This window comes from Peromyscus leucopus, chromosome 3 (genome assembly GCF_004664715.2).
Source record: "Peromyscus leucopus breed LL Stock chromosome 3, UCI_PerLeu_2.1, whole genome shotgun sequence".
Classification (NCBI taxonomy): Eukaryota; Metazoa; Chordata; class Mammalia; order Rodentia; family Cricetidae; genus Peromyscus; species Peromyscus leucopus.
Window position 1 is genome coordinate 28,354,062 of NC_051065.1, and position 21,843 is coordinate 28,375,904.

Genomic DNA, 21,843 nt, shown 5'->3' on the forward strand with positions numbered 1-21,843 from the left:
ATGCCCATTCATCACCTGGTGGAGGCAGTTCCCCAGCTGAGGCTCCTCCTCCCAGCTGTGTCAGTTGGCAACCAAGATTAGCCAACCATGCTCGCTGCGTTCATGTCCACTGGATATATATGCAGAAGTGGATTAGCTGGGTCATATGATGATTCTAGTTTCAGCTTTTTGAGGAATAGCTATCCTGTTCTCCATAATCCTAATAGTAAAATGTATTGCTACCAGCAGTGAGTGAAAGTTCCCTTTTCGGCTGCATTTGTAAATTTTTGTTTTTCTTTATGTTTACAGGCATAGCTGGGCTGCTGCATTAGTGGCTTTTCTCCTGCTGTGATAAACTACTATGGTTCTCTGCTTCTCTCCATTCAGACTTTCCTTCTTTCATTTCCCATATATGCAATGACTTTCTGTCTTGCTATGGACTTCCTCTCCTTTCACAATCTCCACTTTCTATTTCATAACCTACACACATAGATACACCTACCTAGATTCTGCACGTGTGATACAGGACTACCCTCTGAGCCAAACTGCCACTACCTACAAGTCTCTGCCTGGGCTGCTCCCAATCATCCCAGCTGGGTCTTTGCCTGTTCATCTTCCTTCTGATGGAAGGTGTCTAAGCTATTGCTGTTAGAAAACACCATGACTAACTTGGGAGGGAAGGGTTTATTTCAAGCTTATGGTTCTACATCACAGCCTATCACGAAAGGAACTCAGGGCAGGAACCTGGAGGCAGGAACTGAAGCAGAAGCCATGGGGGATGCTACTTATTGGCTCACTCTTTGTGGCTTGCTCAGCCTGCTTCCTTGTAGCAACCAGGACTACCTGCCGAGGGGTGGAACTGCCCACAGTGACCTGGGCCATCCCACATCAATTATCAATCAAGAAAATGAACCACAGGCTTGTCCACAGGCCAATCTGGTGGGAGCATTTTCTCAATAGAGGTTCCCTCTTTTATGACTCTAACCTGTATTGAGTTAATGCTAAAAACTAGTCAGCACTGAATGGCTGAGAAGAATCATGAGACCCTTACCTAAGTATCCAGCCTTCCAGCAGAGTGTTATGCAACTGTGCCTTAATTTTTCATTTTTCTTGGGGGAAGGGCTAAGGAACTCCCTCCCTCCATCCACTCCTCCTCCTTTCTCTTCATAAAAAGGCAGCCCTCCCATGTATATCAGCTAGCCATGGTATATCAAGTTACAGTAAGACTAGCCACCTCCTATCCTATTAAGGCTGGGTGAGGCAACCCAGTAGGAGGGAAGGGTCCCAAGCACAGGGAACAGAGTCAGAGACACTGTTAGGAGTCCCACAAGAAGACCAAGCTACACAACTGTCACACACCTAGTTCTGTTCATTTCCCTACAGATGCCACCATCTTATTCTGCTTTACAGTTGAATGCAATTTCATTGTATATATGCATCATGATTTCTTTATCCATTCACTTGTTGAAGAACCTCTACAGTGATTTCATGTCTCAGCCAAGTGAAGAGTATGACTCTAACTATGGATGCAGTATTTCTGTAGTATGCTGTTTGTAGACTTAGAATCTTTGGGTGTGTGCCCAGGAGTGGTGTTGCTGGATGGCACTGTGGCTCCGCTTTTGGCTTTATGAGAGCCATCCCGACTCATTTCTGTGGTGGCTGCATCAGTGGACATCCCCACCAACAATGCACCAGGTTCCTTCTTTCTCTGCATCTTTGCCATCCTTTATTATTTGCCTTCCTGACGGCTGCCCGCTGACTGGGGTGAGATGGCATATTGATGTAGTTTAGTTTGCTTTTGAGGCAGGGTCTCAGGTAGTCCAGGCTGGCCTTGAATTTGCTATTGCCCAGGCTGAATCCTCCAGAATGTTGGGAGTAGAGATGTGTACCACAACACGCATGTTCAGTGTGGCAGTTTGTTTTGGGTATTTATCTATCTATCTATCTATCTATCTATCTATCTATCTATCTATCTATCTATCTATCTATTTAGAGACAGAGTCTCACTGTGCAGCCCTTGCTGGCCTGGAGTCCACAAAGATCCACTTGCCTCTGCCTCTTGGTGCTAGTATTAAAGGTATATGCCACCATGCTTAACTCTTCAAGGTAGTTTTAATTTATATTTTCCTGACAACTAAAGATGTTGAATGATTTTCAAATATGTATTGGTTGTTTGTGTTTCTTCCTTTAGAACTGTCATTAGCTCATTGATTGATTAGGGAGTTTTACAGTGTTTGGTTTTGGGAATTATATGTAGATGGTAAATATTAGTCCCCTGTCTGATATGTAAATTGAGAGTTTGTAGGCTGTCTTTCTACACTCCTAATTATTTCCTTCATTCTGCATGAGTTTTTTAATTTCATGTAATCCTATTTGTCAATTCCTGGAATTATTTCCTATGCTAGTGGAGTCTTTTTCAGAAAGTCATTGCTGATGTCTATGGTTTAAAGTGAATAGTATCATTGGCATTGTGATGGAGACCACACTAAAATATATTAATTTGGGTAGTGTAGACATTTTTTATGTTTTTATAATTCATGAAGGTGGGTAGTCCAAATGTTTCAAAATTTCTTTGGCACACTTATTATTTCATTGGTTAAGTTTACTTTTTATGAAGCTGTTGTCAATGAGATTTCTTTCCAAAATATTTATTCTTCACACATAGAAAAGCTACTGGATTTTGTATGTTGATAATGTGTCCTGATTCTTTACTGAATTCATTTGTCAGTTCTAACAGGCTTTTGATAAAGATTTGGGTTTTTCTTTTTTTTATATTAAACTATTATAGTAAATAAATTCTATTCATTTTACATACCAACCACAGATCCCCCTCTCCTCCTGCCCCCCAGCCTTCCCTTTCCTTCCCACTCCCCATTCCCACCTCCTCCAAGGCAGGGTCTCCCATGAGGAGTCAGCAGAGCCTGGTACATTCAGTTGTGCAGGTCCAAGGCTGTGCAAGGTGACTCACCATAGGAACTAGGCTCCAAAAAGCCCGCTCATGCACCAGGGATGGATCCCAATCCCATTGCCCCAAACAGTTCAAGCTAAACAACTGTCTCACCTATCCAGAGGGCCTAGTCCAGTCCCATGGGGGCTCCACAGCTATTGGTCCACAATTCATGGGTTTCCACTAGTGTGGCTGGCCATCTCTGTACATTTTCCCATCATGATCTCAATGTCCCTTGCTCATAGAATCCCTCCTCTCTCTCATTGATTGGACTCCCTGGAGCTCGGCCTGTTGCCCGGCCATGGCTCTCTGCATCTGCTTCCATCAGTAACTAGGTAAAGGCTCTATAATGACAGTTAGGATATTCACTATTCTGATTACTGGAGTAGGCCAGTTCAGACACTCTCTTGACTGGCTAAGGTGGGGTCATCCTTGTGGGTTCCTGGGAACTCCCCTAGCACCCTGTTTCTCCCTATTCCCATGATGTCTTCATTTATCATGGTATCTCTTTCCTTGCTCTCCCTCTCTGTCTCTGTTCCAACTCAAATCTCCTATTCCCTTATGTTCTCGTCCCCCATTCCTTGCCCTCTGTTACCTCTCAACCACAGTTTGCTCATGTAGATCTCATCTATTTCTCCTTCGCTGGGCTATCTATGTGTCCCTCTTAGGGTCCTCCTTGTTAGCTAGCTTCTCTGGAGCTGTGGGTTGTAGTCTGGTTATCCTTTGCTTTACATCTAGTATCCACTTATGAGTGAGTACATACCATGTTTGTCCTTCTGAGTCTGGGTTACCTCACTCAGGATGATATTTTCTAGTTTCGTCCATTTGCCTGCAAACCTCATGATGTCATTGTTTTTCTCTGCTGACTAATAAATACTCCATTGTGTATATGTACCACATTTTCTTTATCTGTTCTTCTGTTGAGGGCATCTAGGTTGTTTCCAGGTTCTGGCTATTACAAATAATGATGCTATGAACATAGTTCAGTGTCCTTGTGGTGTAATTGAGCATTCCTTGGGGATATGCCCAAGAGTGGTATAGCTGGGTCTTGAGGTAGATTGATTCCCAATTTTCTGAGAAACAGCCATACTGATTTCTAAAGTGGCTGTACAAGCTTGCATTCCCACCAACAGTGTAGGAGTGTTCCCCTTGCTCCACATCCTCTCCAACATAAGCTGTCTTCTGTGTTTTTGATTGTAGCCATTCTGACAGGTGTAAGATGGTATCTCAGAGTCGTTTTGATTTGCATTTCCCTGATGACTAAGGATGTTGAAAATGTCTTTAAATGTATCTCAGCCATTTGAGATTCTTCTGTTGAGAATTCTCTGTTTAGCTCTGTAGCCCATTTTTTAAATTGGATTGTTCAGTATTTTGATGTCTAGTTTCTTGAATTCTTTATATATTTTGGAGATCAGCCCTCTGTCAGATGTGGGGTTGGTGAAGATCTTTTCCCATTCTGTAGGCTGTAATTTTGTCTTATTGACCGTGTCCTTTGCCCTACAAAAGTTTCTCAGTTTTAAGAGGTCCTATTTATTTATTTACTTTTGTTTTGGTTTTTTTTTGGAGACAGGGTTTCTCTGTGTAGCTTTGGAGCCTGTCCTGGAACTCACTCTGTAGCCCAAGCTGGCCTCAAGCTCAGAGATCCACCTGGCTCTGCCTCCGATGTTCTGGGATTAAAGGAGTGCACCACCACCCGGTGAGGTCCCATTTATTAATTGTTGCTCCCAATGTCTGTGCTACTGGTGTTATATTTAGGAAGTGATCTCCTGTGCCAATGCGTTCAAGACTACTTCCTACTTTCTCTTCTATCAGGTTCAGTATAACTGGATTTATGTTGAGGTCGTTGATCCATTTGGACTTGAATTTTGTTCATGGTGACAGATATGGATCTATTTAAAGTTTTCTATATGTTGGCATCCAGTTATGCCAGCACCATTTGTTGACTATGCTTTCTTTTTTCCATTGTACAGTTTTGGCTTCTTTTTCAAAAATCAGGTGTTCATAGGTGTGCAACAGAGTCAGAGACAACTCTTGCTCCCACTGTTAGATGTCCCATAAGAAGACTGAGTTACACAACTGTAACATGTGTGCAGAGTGCCTAGAGCAGTCCCATACAGTCTCCCTGGTTGTAGGTTCAGTCTCTATGAGACCCTAGGTCCAGATTAGTTGATTCTGTGGGTTTTCTTGTGATGTCCTTGACCCCTCTGGCTCCTACAATCCTTCTTCCCTTTGTAGTCAGACTTCTTTTCAGCTGCCAGCCCCAAATAATGACACAGAGACTGATTATTAATTATGAAAGCTTGGCCTTTAGCTTAGGCTTGTTACTGACTAGCTCTTATAACTCAAGTTAACCTGTTTCTGTTAATCTATGTTTTGCCATGTGGCTCTTTATTTTTCCTTCATAATGTATGTCTGCCTTCCTCAGTGTCTTGCTGGCATCTCCTGTGGACCTAGATTCATCCTGAGTTCCCTTCTCTCCCTGGAAGTCCCACCTATTCTCTCCTTTCTACTATTGGCCATTCAGCTCTTTATTAAACCAATCATAATGGCATATCTTCACACAGTGTAAACAAATATCCTGCAACACCCTGCATCTTCTGCAGGATTCTCCAAGCTCCACCTAATGTTTTGCTGTGGGTCTCTACATATGTTTCCATCAGCTGCTGGGGTAAGCCTCTCTGATGATGATTGGTCTATGAGTATAGCAGAGTATCATTAGGAATCATTTCATTGACTTTTTTTGCCAGTCCTGTTTGGTTCTAACGTAGGTCTTTGGGGTGTCCAGCCTCTGGGTCCTGACCCTCCAGGCAGTGTCAGGGGAGGAACCCCTTTTGTGGTATGGATCTCAAGCTGGGCCAGTCACTGGTTGGCCACTCCTACAATCTCTGTGCCACCTTTATTCCAGCACATCTTGTAGGCAGGTCAGATTGTAGGTTACAGGTTATGTGGCTGGGTGGGTGTTCCAGTCCCTCCACTGAAGGTCTTGCCTGGTTAAAGGAGATGGCTAGTTCAGGCTCCATATCCCCCATTGCTAGGAGTCTTAGGTAGGGTCAGCTTCATAGATTCCTGGGAGTTTCCATTGCACTAAGTTTCTAGCTCTTCCCAGAGATGCCCCCTCTTGCTTGATTCTATCGACTCCCTTGGTGGGAGGGGTGAGAAGGTGCAGCAGCAATGGCATACACACTGGAGTCAATTGAGGGCAAACAACAAACTTGTTTATTCATAACAGGGAAGGCCTTATATTCCTTCCCCCCAGCATCCAGTCTGTGTCACAATCTGGTGGCATTGTGTGGTCTTCCCTCATTAGCTGGGCATGATCAGGAACTCTGACAGTGATCAGGAACTCTGACAGCAACCAGGAACTCTTGACAGCACCTGTTGCTAGGCCTTCAGGCAGACTTCAGATTGGCTCATAAGGAAATATGTTATGTGCATGTCTTGGCAACTGGTTTGAGTCAATTTCCTTGATCCTATGGGCCTATCCTACTACAGCCCCCCAATTCCAACTGTCTTTCCCAGTACTCTCTCCTTCCCCCTCCCCCATCTGATGCTTCCTGTTCCCATCCCCACCCACCCCCATCCAGACCCCTCCCCCATCAACCATCAATGTCTATTCTATTTTTCCTTCACAATGAGATTCACATACACCCCACTCCCATGCCCCACCCCCCACTTGAGCCCTCCATGTTACTTAGCTTCTCTGGGTCTGTGGATTATAGCATGATTCTCCTTTACTTTATGGCTAATATTCAATTACAAATGAGTACCTGCCATGTTGTCTTTCTGGGTCTGGGTTTCCTCACTCAAGGTGATCTTTTCTAGTTCCTTCTATTTGACAGCAAATTTCATGATGCCATTGTTTTTAATAGCTGTGTAATACTCCACTGTGTTCATTTTTCTTTATCCATTCTTCAGCTGATGAATGTCTAGGTGGTTTCCAGCTTTGGGCTATGATGAATGAAGCTGCCATGAACATAGTTGAGCAAGTGTCTTTATGGTGGAGCATACTTTGGGTGTACACCCAGGAGTGGTACAGCCAAGTCTTGAGGTAGATTGATTCCCAATTTTCTGAGAAACCACCACATTGATTTCCAAAATGGCTGTACCAGTTTGAACTCTCACCAGCAATGGGAGTGTTTGCTTTGCTCCACATCCTCACCAACATGAGCTGTCACTTGTGTTTTTGATCTTAGCCATTCTGACAGGTGTAAGGATGGAATCTCAAAGTCAGTTTGATTTGCATTTCCCTGGTGGCTAAGTGTTGGAGCCCATTTTTAGGTTTCCTAGTGGCTTTACCCAGCAAATCTGCATAGAGAGGATGATTGGACCACTGGCCTGAGTGTAAGTGTCTGAGATGGTCTGCACTTAGCTGTGCTGGGGGGAGGTCTTTTGCTCAATCCCTTGGCATTCCTTTAAATACCCTAGGGCAGAGACAGCCGAGGCCCAATAGATTACGATCCAAGCCCTCTTGAGGCTATCCTGTATTTTCTATCTGTTTCTCTCCCCTCTGTCTAACTAATATTTCCTGCTGTTTCTACTCAAGAGTATTCTGGGGAAATGTAGGGGTGAGGGGTGGCACCCCACAGATGGCGCCTGAACAGGGATTAAGAAAAAAAAACCCAATATACATATTTATCCAGACTGCTTGGTGAAAGTAGTAGTGAGGCCCTGCCACTTAAAGGAGAGGGCTCCGTCCAGTGTTTTAGTGAAAAAAGTTAAATGTGGCAGGGGATTTTATCTGAGAGAGAGAGAGAGAGAGAGAGAGAGAGAGAGAGAGAGAGAGAACAAAAAACAAAAAACAAAAAACAGACTGGAAGGATGTCCAAGAATAAGGCCGAAGTGTAGAATCTTCTCTATCAAGATTTCTCTCTTTCTGTCTCTCTCTTAATTTCTATCTATGAAAAATAAGGAAAGTAGGAAATAGATGTATAGTGTAGGAAAAACTTAGAAGAGTAAGGTAGTGTAGAAAAAAATTAGAAAAATAGCATAAAGAAAACTTAGGATAAGATAGGCAACTAGCCAGGGAAACTAAGGCTTTAATTTTCTAACTTTGGGGCTATGAATGCAAACTGGGAAAAAAAAAATCTATCCTCTTTGAGTTTATCAGGCAGATAAAAGATTCCTTTTTTTTTTTTTTTTTTTTGGCGTTTCGAGACAGGGTTTCTATGTGTGGTTTTGCGCCTTTCCTGGAACTCACTTGGTAGCCCAGGCTGGCCTCAAACTCACAGAGATCCGCCTGCCTCTGCCTCCCGAGTGCTGGGATTAAAGGCGTGCGCCACCGCCGCCCGGCAATAAAAGATTCCTAATAAAAGCTTTTGCCCTGGGGACAGCTGAAATGCTAAATTCAAGCAGCAGAGGAAAGAGATTTCTCCTGTAGCAGATGTGGACAGATGAAACAAAAAATCCTCTGCTCCATCAGCAGTGCCTGAGAAAACTTGTACAACACCTCACCAACAGAATTAGTTTCCTCCTGGCCATGAAACCAAAAAGTTTAGAGAACAGAAGTTTTGGGAAAACTTGAGTTTCTCACTCAAACTAAAAGCTTTCTTAGAAAGAAACTTTATCTCTCTCTAAAAAACTAAAAAGCCTTTCAGAACTTTCTCCCTCAGATTTTCTTTGTGTAAGGACAAAAATATGAATCACCTGGAGGTATTATGGGAAATCACCTGTGATTCGCTCTAAGCAAAAACAACAAACCTCTTAGAACAGGGCATACCCCTCTCTAAGTTCTGTCTTTCTTTCAAGCCAGAAAAAACAGCCGCCAGAAGTTCCCTATGGTTATAGCCTAGCGAAAAAAAGTGCAGGTAGAAAGCCAAAGCAGGGACAGCTTCCCAAAAGGTAGAGATGGGGGTAGGGGCTGCTGGTGAGAAGGAAGCAATGGAAGATTTAAAAATCCTCCCTGCAACGAGGGAGGCAGGGCTTGAGTTCCCAAAAATCCCTCTTCTAAGCTCTGTCTCTTCAGGCCATTAGAAAATCCCCCTGCAGCTAGAACCTCTCCATAGACGTGGGAAAGTGCTGGGGGGGAGCCACACTGAGCCAAATGGGGCAGGAACTGCTGGCATGGTAGAAGCAGTAAAGGCAAGCCTTTCAACCATGGCTGCAGCTGAGACATCAGGGGCTTTGTTTCTAGGTGTCTATCGGAATGCAAAGGTCTCTCATAATCACCCTAGCACAAAGATCCCCTGAAGCAATGCAGAGCCTCTCTGTAAGCATTTTATCTTCGCTTCTAACCAACCACTGAGACGCGATTAGCCAGCACCTTTGAGTGTGAGTGCATTCCGGGGATACTAGGGTTGCTGCGGTTGTCAGCTTCCTTGAGCGTGGAGCTGAGGCAGAAAGGTGCAGGACCCAGGGGAAAACTGCTATAGTACAAACAAAGTCAAGGCACGTGGGAACGGCACAGTTGCCTGCCTTCCTGCAAGCCCTGAGTTGGTAGGTGGGGCTACACAGCATCCATGGCTGCAAAAAGAAATCTGAGAAAAGTTCTTTTCTATCAGAGAAAAGACCTTTCTGAGAAAAGCTTTGTATCAAACACTTTTGGTTTCCTCCACTGATAAGCTCTGAACATATGTGGACAAACCAGCTTGGGAACTGGTTCAGGTGAAAGGCCTGGTTAGGGAAATACACCTGTCCTAATGAGAGCTTAGGGATAACAAAAACCTCCCCAGATAAAAAAGCAAAAGCTTGATTTCAGCCTGAACACAGACCATACAGACCCTGAAAACAGAAACAGGGAAGGAACAGATTCCTCTCCTAGAGGTGCAGGACCTGGGGAAAGCTGCTAGAGTTTGAGGCTGATTCAGGGAGGAAAGCTCCTATCTCCAGAAGCAGCTAGCCGAGGAACAGAGTCACAGCCTGAGGCATCTGAAGCTCTGCATCTGGGAAGAAGAAACAAGTAGGACTAGATAAAGATTTATCAGGGAAAGTCTCTCTGAAGGAGCTGCAGGGAAGCTTTGCTTTTACTGCTTTTGTTCCTTTTCTCTGACTGGCTGGGCAAATGAACAAGCCCTGAGGGAGTTGTAGTATCAGGGATGCCTCTATGCACGCTAATGGGGCAGGTGTGATTCTGATCCGGGGCCATTATCAGATGAAAGAAAAATACCTATTAAGGCCAACTTGGGGAGACCAGAAACCTTTTGACTCAAGAAATCTCCCATAGTAAAGAAAAATCTTGTTTACTCTTGATTTTTCGATATGAAAGCAAGCCTGGTAAAAAGAAACCAGAAGTTGACTCCTGGACTTGAAAAGAACTATGGGAATGGAGTTTGAAAGGTAGCTCATAACAGTGGGGTGACAAGAGAAATGCATTCTGGGAAAGGTAGTTTTTCCACTAAAGATAGGGATATTGCCTGGAAAAACTGCTTTTTCTAATTAAAATGACGTTCATAGTAAACTTAAAATACAACTTTTAAACAATTAAGAAGGTGGAAAATTGAGAGTTTGTTGAATGTCATCTCCTATGAAAAACTGTAAGGAAATGGAGCTCAGATCTGTGCAGCTTTTGGCTTTTGGCTCCTTTGAGAAAATGCCTTATATTGCCTAATAGTTGTGCAAAACTTTTGCTAAGAGCTTTGCAGCAGTTCAGTATGGTAATTTTGCCCTCATCCTGAAGTGAAGCTTTTTTGTAGAGCAAACTGAAAGTTCTGCCATAACAGAAACGTTTGTCTGAATTATGGCATAGGGAAGCTGTTATGAATTTGGGTAAAGGGACAGTCCCTAGCTAAGAAGCCATCTACCATAGGATAATTCTCTGCTGGTTCTGGAATGGCTGAGATAGCCTGTTAAGAAAGATGACTGGGAAAAAATAACTTCACCCCAAGGATTATAGCCTTAACAACACTACATTGTACAAAGAGCTAAGTCACTTAAAAATACATTATGCCCCTTAGAAGGTTTTTCTTCTCATTATCTTTTCTTCTAATTCTCTTTTTTGGGTTTGAAATGAAGTCCAAAGAAAATTACTCTCTGTCTTGTTGGAAGATAATGTAAATGCTGAGAAATCTCTAGGTGTTTGCTAAGTTAGATATGTGCTAAGGTAGTCCTATAGAATTTCTTTAAGAATATAAGCTTGTAAGAAGTATAAATAAGTATATGTTACATGTGAGTTTGTGAAAAGTGTAAATGTTGAATGTGAGTCTATGCTAAATGTAAATGGTGAAGGAATCTGGGACACAGAAAACAGCATCCCTAGCAGACTGCAAGCTGGCAGTCTGAGCAGTTTCAGTAAGAATGGTGGATGCCAGAGCCAGGCATCTGCAGCTGAGATCCATGGAACATCAACGCAGCACAGAAAAACCTGAGCTAGTAGCAAAAATGTTGCAGTTTTTATTTGATGGCTAAAGAAATTCTCTTTTGAGAGGACTTTGCACCAACCAGCTCTTATGGAACCAATAGCTCTCACCCTGAAGGAAAAACTGCCATAAAAATGCTACTGTAACTAAAAATGTCTCTGGCCTGAGAACAAAAGTTGCAGACACTTGTTTGAACTAAAATGATTAACTGCAAAAAGTTTTGGTTGTCATGGGAATAGGGAGAAGCAAAGTACTAGGGAGGTCCCCAGGAATCCACAGGATGACTCCACCACAGACTACTGACAATGGTCAAGAGGGTGCCTGAGCTGACCTACTCTGGTGATTGGATAGCTGAATACCCTAACTGTCATCATAGAACCCTCATCCAGTGACTGATGGAAGTAGATGCAGAGATTCACTGCCAGGTCCCAGTTGGAGCTCCAGGAGTCCAATCGACGAGAGAGAGGAGGGATTATATGAGCAAGAGATATCGAGGCCATGATTAGAAAAAGTACAGAGACAACTAGCCAAACTAGTGGAAACACATGAACTATGGACCAATAGCTGAGAAGCCCCCATGGTACTGGACTAGGCCCTCTGGATAAGTGAGACAGTTGTTTAGCATGAACTGTTTAGGGGACCCCCAGGCAGTGGGACTGGGACCTGTCCCTAGTGCATGAGCTTGCTTTTTGGAATCTAGGGCCTATGGTGAGACACTTTGTGCAGCCTTGGTGCAGGGAGGAGGAGATTGGACCTGCTTCAATGGAATGTACCAGGCTCTGCTGACTCCTCATGGGAGACCTTGCCTTGGAGGAGGTGGGAATGGGGGGGTGGGGTGGGTGGGAAGGCTGGGGGTGGAAGGAGGGAGGATGGGGGAATCTGTGGTTGATATGTAAAATAAATAGAAAATCTCTTAATAAAAAAAGAAAATAAAAAACATGTTTTGGTTGTAAAACATTTCTTTATATTTGGAAGTGGAAGTCTAGTACCAGAATTTATTTGAACTTTTGAACTTAAAAAAAATGAGATTAAAAACTACAAAAAGGTTTTGGTTATAGGTTTCTTTATGTTTGGAAGGCTGGTACCAGAATTTATTTGAATTTTGTGACTTAAGAAATGAGTTGGACAGTAATGATTTCATTGCAATGGTACAGTTTGAATTTACTTATGCATATAGACTCTATCCATGGTGAAAATTTGGAACTGTTTTATAGAATTATTTGTGTTAAAATGGCATTGTTTAAATGGAGAAATTTATTTTTTCTACCTAGGTTCAAGATGCAGTTTTATGCATGCACATATGCTTTACTAACTGTGGTGATTCATGAATTGTTTTGTGTTAAAAATGGGACTGTTTGACAGAATTGTTTATGTAAAAATGGAACTTCTTCAAAATGAAACTGTTTAAATAGAGAAGTTTTTTTTTCTAAAAAATTATAAAGAAAAGGCAGAGTGTAATTATTCATCAGTCTATTTAATTTAAAAAATATTTTAGTGTTACCTGAAAAAATTAATGTTATGTTTTGTATAGTCCTATTATTTTTGAATGTGATTTTTTTTATTCGAATGTGTATCTCTGAATCAGAAACTTTCCTTCCTTTGCATTCAGCGTTTTTATTACTGATGGGCCTTGCGGATTGAGCTCAGGTTCTTCTGCTGCACAAGTACTTCACTATCTCCCAGTCTCCATTCCTTAGCTTGTGTTTTGTACCTGCAAGTCCCTCTAAGTCCTTTCCTAGAGTTGTTTTCCTTTGGAGGCACACTGCCTTGTTTTCTACAGTGCTTTCACAGCTGCTGAGGTTAGTGCATCTGGTAAACGAAGTGTCTCCTCTGTGGCTGCCCTTAGCAACTTACTCCTGAAAATGTACACTGGGGTACTGATTTCCCATAGGTGTTGGCTTTAATTCCAGGTGGGCACCATAGTGTTGTCTCATACGTTTTCTTTAGCTGTGTTTCATTTGAAGACAGAGTGCTCACCTTGGTGGAATTGTCTCTGCAGAGCATCGAAAGCGGGACACTTGACAGAGCAGGGACGTGTGGTCCAGGTTCTGGCTGTGAGGTGCTCAGGCGTAGCTCACCTTACAGCGGAAGTGGGGTGTTTCCTCCAGCACAGCTGATGCCACCTCTGCTGCGAGCACGTCTGTCTGGCGCTGGCCGCCTCAGGGTGGTGAAGGGACGGCAGCACTCTGACTAGCTGGCCCGTGGACAGATGTGGACAGAAGTTGATGGTGGTGACAAGGGACACAGTCCTCCCTCTGCAATGCTTGCCCATGCTGACACATGGTGGAGAGGCAGCAGGAACTGTGGACACTGCAGGGTACCATGGTGTTCCTCTCGGAAGTGGCAGTGCACATCAGGAGCGGGACTGTGGCTGGTGCTGGGCACTGGTCCACTCAGCTCTGCTTGGGTTGGCAGAGTGATGGTTGGGGCTGGCGCTTTCCTTCACCTTTGAATCCCTCAGCTGCAGTGCATGCCAAGAAACAGGAAGCAGCTGGAGCTACAAAACTGGTCAAGGCTCCTCAGACACCCGAGAGCAGAGAAGCAGTGGAAACCACGTTCCTCTTACCCCGTCAGTTAGAAACCTGAGTAAGGTACAGGGGGAAGTTGACAGCCGCAGGGAGAATTGTGGTGATCTCTGCCCCTTTTGTGGTAGTGCCTGCCCTTCCAGGAGATGGCTCTGGCTAAAGCTGAGGAAAACTGCATTGGCTAAAGCTGAGGAAAACTGCAATAGAGTAAGTAAGTGGATCTCCATGAGTTCAAAGTCAGCCTAATCTACATAAGTGAGTTCCTGGACAGCCAGGGCTAAATAGAGAAACTTTGTCTCAAAACAAAACTCAACTAAAAAAGCAAAATAAACCTTTAAAAAACAAACAAAACAACAAACCCCAAAACAGCTTGGGAACATCCTTTCTACAGCTATGCACACCTGTCAGGGCAACAGCTGGAGCTACTGAGCTGTTCAATCCTCTCAGCCGGTAGCTGTGGGAAGGGCAGGCACTGGGAGCATAGGGAACATCTACATCCTCTAACAGGCAGGCACAGAGAGGGGACACCTGTCTTCAGCTCTACACACTGCCAACCATGTCCTTGCTCTCAGATGGCAAATGCTCTATTCTCCCAATTTGTACATTCTGCTGGACCAAGCTGGAGTCACAAGTAGCTAACACAAGCCAGTAATATCTGTAGCTTCAGAGAGGTTCTGATCTCTAGACCAGTCTAAAACAGTTCATTTCCAAAGATGGCTTCTGTCTGCTGGGTACACGCAACAAGATGTGAGGTCCCTTTTCAAAGGCAGACTTTTCCAATTTCTTTCTTACTGATTGTAAAGTTCTCACATTAACTTCAAAAATGAATTGCACACACTTGTCATTTACAGGTGTTCCCAGATTTACCATCCACACAGAACTGAACCTGGGTCTTCTGCAAGAACAGCCAGTGCTCTTAGTCTCTGAGCCATCTCCAGCCCAGACACTAAGTTTTTAAGTGGTTTATTATACAATATTTAACTGATATCAGAAAATGCAAAAAACAAAACCAAACCAAACCAGGAATCATTCTTTTCAAATGCAAGAGGAGAAGCTATATGATTCTGGATACTTTATTCTTTGAAAATATAAACCACACAATTGAATATCAATGGGAAACAACTGTAAAGTCCTGAGAATAATATTCAACATTTAACCCTTTCAAAGCCACTACCTCTAACAATTAGGTTTAAATGGAAGTGCTTAATTTTGTATTCACAGAATGAATTACAATGTACCATATGAGTTTTGCTGGGATTTTTTTTCTGTATTAATGTAAATACTTCTAATACAACTTGATTCTTTTGTCTGTTCAAAGGAGCTTTCTGAGATCACTATTGAACTGTAGTGGTTTTCCCATGAAACCCAAAAGGCTTGTATCCCTGTACTGGGTGTGAAAGGCACTGACTTCAAGGAAATTAGCATTTAACCATGTGCTTTATATAACCTCTGGCAATTAGAAAATATTAAAAGTGCTTGAAAAGTAGTCTACAATTATGTTCACAGAGGACTTGCAGTCTATACATGTGCCAAGAAAGGTATTTTAAAGTTAGGGTAGGATTTGCATTGTTACAATAGTGAGATTGCATTGTTGAGGCTTCTATTAGACATTGCACAGACATTCTGTATTTACTATGTCTGACTTCACATTGCTGCTGCAACACCAGAAGTTTTAAGATGTTTCCACCTTCTAAGGTAGAATAAATCTAGAGAGCAAGACTCTACCAATCACCACACTTAACACGTCTCCTTTAAGTGAACATTCCTTCCAGGTCATTCCTCCATCTGCTCTCTGTACCGAGTTGATCTGTGTCTGTCTCTGAGTCTCTAAAGATGAGCGGTGTTCATCAGCTGTATCATATCGTGGAAAGCATGAAAAATCATCTGAACTAGCTTTTCTGAATCAGTCTCCGGACATGACCTCCAGGCCGAACATGCCATCACAAACCTGTGAAATACAATACATGAATGGTTATGCCATAGGTTCCAAGTTGTGATGCTGGAAGTTCCATTTGACTGATCACATATAAAATATGAATTCTTGATGATGTTAGGTACGTGTAACCTGACACACCTGAAGACAGAGCCAGAGTTGACATACTTACACAATGCTATGGACCACAAGCAACCTCTGGAGCAGGAGATTATGTTTAAACACAACCAGCCAACTAAACAACAACCAACTGACCACCACCAACCAACCAACTACAAATCAACTACCCACTCACCACCCAACCACCTAGCCACCCACCAAACCACCAACCAATCGCCCACCCACCACCCACCCACCAACCAACCAAACAACCACTAACCAACCAACCAACCAACCACCCACCAACCAACTACAAACCAATGAATTACCCACCTACCAACCAACCACTAACCAGCCACCAATCACCAACCAACCAACTAACCACCACTCACCCATCCACCCACCCACCACTAACCAACCACCCACCAACCAACCAAAAACCAACCACTAACTAGCCACCACCCATCAACTAACCAATCACCAACCAACCAACACAACCAACAACTAACCAACTAACAAATCAACCAAAAACCATCTACTGACTGACCACCAATTTACCCACCACCCACCAACCAACCACCCACCCACCAACCACTAACCACCATCCACTCACCAACCACCAACCAACCAAAGAAACAAAATCCCACAAGACCCTTCCTCCTAAAAGTTACAACTAGAATGGGCTACAATATGAGCTTACGTCATTCTTTGTAATAAAATCTGACCTGTATAGCACTTGACAAACATTTTAAGGAGGTGATGAAAAAATAGGGACAGATAAATGGAGAAAAGATATTTCTACAAGAGTAAGAGAGGTGTCTGAAAGCAAGTCTGGCCTTCCACCATCTCCTGCTAGATCCCCTAATGGGACAATTCTAGATCTGGAAGGTGAGAAAAGGGGGCCCCCGGGAGCTCCAGTAAAGAGGAGAGAAGCCTGGCTTCTGCAAGACTTCCAGCAGAACACTTTGTACCTACCTTCTGCAGACCAGCCTTGCAAAGTCTTTAGGAAGTTTATGGGTAAAGCCCAAAGCCAAACAAGCATGGTAAAGATGATGGCAAAGCACATCTTCAGTGTGGGCTTTAACTCCAGCAAAATGAAATAAAAGCATGTTCTGTCCTTCTGTTCTAGTATCTAATGATGAAGCTTTGGGGCAATGTTAGAGAACCTGGGGCCTCTTGTATGCTAGGATGTTACGCTACTGTTCAGTTACACTCTTAGACAGAAACTGGCTTCGCATGCTTTTAGTAAATACTGAAACACATACAGAAATCCTCAAGTTGTGCCTTATTTTAATCTAATAATTCAAGAGTCATTTTCCAGTTATATTGTGAACAAAATTCTCAAATATTTAGTAATATCAAAACGTTTCTAAGGTCCATGGCCTGCCTGATACCATTAGGCTCAGGCTGGTGCTAACCACACACAGGCCAGCCTGGGTCCTCAAGGCCTGGCTGATGCAAAGGATCCATGGGTCTGCCTGGTGCCACCAGGTGGAGGCCATTATGATGAGCAAATATGGGGTGGAGAAATGGGAGAGAAGGAGAAGCAGATGTTCATGTGCCGTGGAAAGAGGCCGAATGGAAGAGGTAAAGTTGATGATAGAGTAGGCTGAAATGGGTGGTCTGGTTGCCATCAATGGCCATGGTGACATCTGGGCCCAGGGTTGCTGCCAAGGGCCATGAATGGATCCCTGGTCCTACTGCAGCTGGGGTCTGTGGCCCATGTTGCCACCAAAGACCACACAGAAGCCCAGGGTCTGGGCCCTAACCTGTGCCCTTGCTGGAGTCTGAGAGCCATGCTGTAGCTGGGGCCATGCAAATCTGGGTAGCCTGCTGTCACCCGGGGCCACAATGTTGTCTGGGTCCAAGCTGCTGCCAAGGACCATGTCTGGGTCCATGGTCCTACAGCAGCCAGGGTCTGAGTTGACCCTGGTGGTATTTTATTTGTACTGAAATGTGATTTTAATTGTATGTTAATAAATAAAGTTGTCCGGGGGTCAGAGCTACTATTAGCAAGCCATAGGAAAGCAGGGCGGTGGTGGCGTACGCTTATACTCCCAGCACTTGGTAGAAGAGCTAGGTAGATCTCTGTGTGTTCAGGGATACAGCCAGCATTGGAGACATATGCCTTTAAGATCTGGAGGGCTGTACTTACAGGAAATGACAAGGCAGTCACTTGTTTGGGTTTACAACCAATGAGAAGGCAGAACAGAAAGACTATGTAAAGACAGACACACAGAATTAGGTCTCTTTCGGAGAGGTAGGACCACCACAGGAGGAAGGGTAAGGTTTTAGCTCTGAGCTCTGACCTCTTGGCTTTCTTCTTTACATTGGTTCTGTGTTTCTTATTTAATAAGACAGTTGGTTACATCTACAATCCGAGGTTCCTGTTGCTACCCAGGTCCTGTGCCATCTGAGACTGCACTGGCACCTGAGGGCCAAACTACAGCTTTGACCATACAGATCTGAGTGGTCTGTGCAGCTACCCACTGCCATGGTGACGTCTGGGCCAGAGCTACAGATGAGGGCCATGTCTGGATCCGTGGCCCTCCTGCATCCAGAGGCTGGGATGATGTCCATGGCTCCTATTGCCATCGAAGGCTTTGCAAATGCCTGAGATATGGGCTGCCACCTGCAGCCATGTTGGTGTCTGAGAGTCACACTGCCACTGGGGACACACTGATCTGAGTAGCCTGTGATGCCACTGGGGCAACAGTGACATCCAGGCCTAGCTGCTGCTGAGGACCAGCTGGGGTCTGTGCTGAAGTCCAATGCCCGTGCGTGGAACTATGCATGATAAAATATGAGTGCCATGCTGAGCTGACCCCACCCTTCACTAGCCCTGAGAGAGCTGGCCCTGCCCCTTGCTGGACACTGCAGCAAGATAGCTGGCCCTAACCCTCACAGAAGAGCTGGTCCCCACACCTGGGATAGATGGCCTCACCCCTCATACATGGGAGAACTGGCCCTGATGGCATGGGCCTAGGAGAGCTAGCTCCTCTCTTTACCTGAGGAGGGTGGCCGCAGTGGCTTGGACTGAGCAGCTCAGCTACCACCCAGGCCTACATCCAGAACCTTGTGTTGACCCACCCTAACATCTACCTCATCTGTGTCCTGCTGGAATGCATGAAGGGACAGGTCCTGTGGAACGATACCCACAGGACCTCCATGACTCAGGGCGGCTGCGGGATATCTGAGTTCTGGTGAGGGTCCAGTGATGGTGTGCCAGAAGCCAGAGGCCCTGAAGCAGACCAGTGACCCACTGCAGTGAACATCTGCAAATAAAGCTGACTGGACAAATGGGTCCCGTGTGAGACACCACAGTGCCCGTGAGGAGGCACTGCAGAGGCAGGAGAGGTGGAGGAACGAGGAGGTTTTGTTCAGTTTAGTTTGATTTTTTTTTCCCCTTTTTTAAAAAATTTCTTTTTGGGGCAATACTGCAAGGGTGAGGGGCAGATATGGGGGTACTTGGAGATGAGCAGAATTGGGGTGAAATTCCCAAAGAATCAATAATTATATTTAAAAAAAAAGAAAGAAAAAAAATGTTTCTAAGATTAACTATTTGTAGTTAATTTATTTTTTTAAAAATTTATGTTTCTAAATTATAGAAATAGCCTTTTATACTTGAACAACTCACAAAGAAGCATAAACGACAATAAACAATGAAAAAATGTTTCTCTACATAAGTAAAATTTTGAAGCAAATTACTTTTGTCTACCAAACTAGTAATACTTCATAAAATGTACAGTTGGAAATTATATGATAAAATAAGAAAGGGTATATTATATTTATAGCATATATGCTAATTGGGAAAACAAGATAGAAAAATAATTAACAAATTGTGGAAATTTATCTCATGGAAGACTGGAAATTATTCCTTATTATATGAGTAAGTCCTTCACATGGAAGATTAAATTATTCAAATTTAAAATATCTCAAAACACAGTTAATGGCAGTGGGAACTGCTTGAAATTAGTGAAAATGAAATAAAAAAGGATGTAAAATAATTATGATTTAAATTACTAAAAATGATAAACATATTGCCAAACAGAAGTTTTATCTACTGACTGTCATGTGCAATGAAATAGAAATGTTCAGTAACTTTGTTTTTCATATTGTATCTTTTTTTACAATGGGAATGTAACACATTTAAAGAAAAATGATATGTCAAACCACTTTAAATCATACATACGATCTTCAAATTTAATGGAGTATTTCACCCGAGAGAGTAGTGCCATTTTACATGGTCATGGAAGGCCTCTCAGGAGGGGCCCTTGAGCAAATATTTATGTGAATTAAAGGGGAGTTACCCCTCCATGTATCTCAAGAAAGAGGAAACTTGGCAGAAGAAGGAAGAGCACTTGCCTTGAGGCTGGAGCTTATGGACCATTCAAGGAATATGCTTAGTGTGGCTGGAGCAGAATAAACTAGAATGTACACCATGGAAGACAGTCACAAAGATAACCAAGAGCGGGATCACATATGGTCTCAGAGCAGGACTGTGGATTTTACTGTGAGTGAAATGGGAAGCCCCTACAAGGTTGTGAAGAATGACAAGACCTGAGTTTTTCCATCATGTGGGCTGCAGAGTCATCAGGCTTAGAAGCATGAACCTGTAACCATTGAGCCATCTTGCTAGCCCCTGATATTGTTAGAAGGCCCACCAGGGCTTCAGTGAGGAGAACCGTTCATAGGGAAGGATGTGTAAGTGAAACAGGATGGTGGCTTGACTTAGGTAGCATCTCCAGATTCTAGAAAGCTGTATCTTCTTGATTCCTCCTCATCTTTAATATCTCAGTTCTGTTACTGCTCTTCAGGGAGGGACCTAACTATATTGTACAATGTCCTGATCACACTGTACAAGGTCCTGCCACACTGGACAAGGTCCTGACCACACTGGACAAGGTCCTGACCACACTGGACAAGGTCTTGACCACACTGGACAAGGTCCTGACCACACTGGACAAGGTCCTGACCACACTGGACAAGGTCCTGACCACACTGGACAAGGTCCTGACCACACTGGACAAGGTCCTGACCACACTGGACAAGGTCCTGACCACACTGGACAAGGTCCTGACCACACTGGACAAGGTCCTGACCACACTGACAGTCCTACACACTGGACAAGGTCCTGACCACACTGGACAAGGTCCTGACCACACTGGACAAGGTCTGACCACACTGGACAAGGTCCTGACCACACTGGACAAGGTCCTGACCACACTGGACAAGGTCCGCCCACAGGTCCTGACCACACTGGACAAGGTCCTGACCACACTGGACAAGGTTCTGCCACACTGGACAAGGTCCTGACCACACTGGACAAGGTCCTGACCACACTGGACAAGGTCCTGACCACACTGGACAAGGTCCTGACCACACTGGACAAGGTCCTGACCACACTGGACAAGGTTCTGCCACACTGGACAAGATCCTGACCACACTGGACAAGGTCCTTACCACACTGGACAAGGTCCTGCCACACTGGACAAGGTTCTGCCACACTGGACAAGGTCCTGACCACACTGGACAAGGTCCTGACCACACTGGACAAGGTCCTGACCACACTGGACAAGGTCCTGACCACACTGGACAAGGTTCTGCCACACTGGACAAGGTCCTGACCACACTGGACAAGGTTCTGACCACACTGGACAAGGTTCTGACCACACTGGACAAGGTCTTGACCACACTGGACAAGGTCCTGACCACACTGGACAAGGTCCTGACCACACTGGACAAGGTCCTGACCACACTGGACAAGGTTCTGCCACACTGGACAAGGTCTTGACCACACTGGACAAGGTCCTGACCACACTGGACAAGGTCCTGACCACACTGGACAAGGTTCTGCCACACTGGACAAGGTCCTGACCACACTGGACAAGGTCCTGCCACACTGGACAAGGTCCTGACCACACTGGACAAGGTCCTGACCACACTGGACAAGGTCCTGACCATTCTGGACAAGGTCCTCCTCTCTACCACTTAACCAATCTGATGCGGTAACAGGTTACTTTCTTCACAGTATTCATCACTAATTAATCAATCTATCTCCAAGTAGAA

General features: G+C 44.2%; 1 protein-coding gene across 3 annotated transcripts in view; it reads right to left on the minus strand.

Annotated features, from left to right (window-relative positions):
- Positions 1 to 14,799: 14,799 nt before the first annotated feature.
- Crot (carnitine O-octanoyltransferase) overlaps positions 14,800 to 21,843 on the minus strand; it is a 48,924-nt gene continuing 41,880 nt past the window's right edge. For all 3 annotated transcript variants that reach the window (XM_037203542.1, XM_028862162.2, XM_037203541.1), the window contains one exon: positions 14,800 to 15,690. In XM_037203542.1, the coding sequence (XP_037059437.1) occupies positions 15,570 to 15,690 (121 nt within the window). In that variant the 3' untranslated portion in view covers positions 14,800 to 15,569. The remainder of the gene's footprint in view (positions 15,691 to 21,843) is intronic.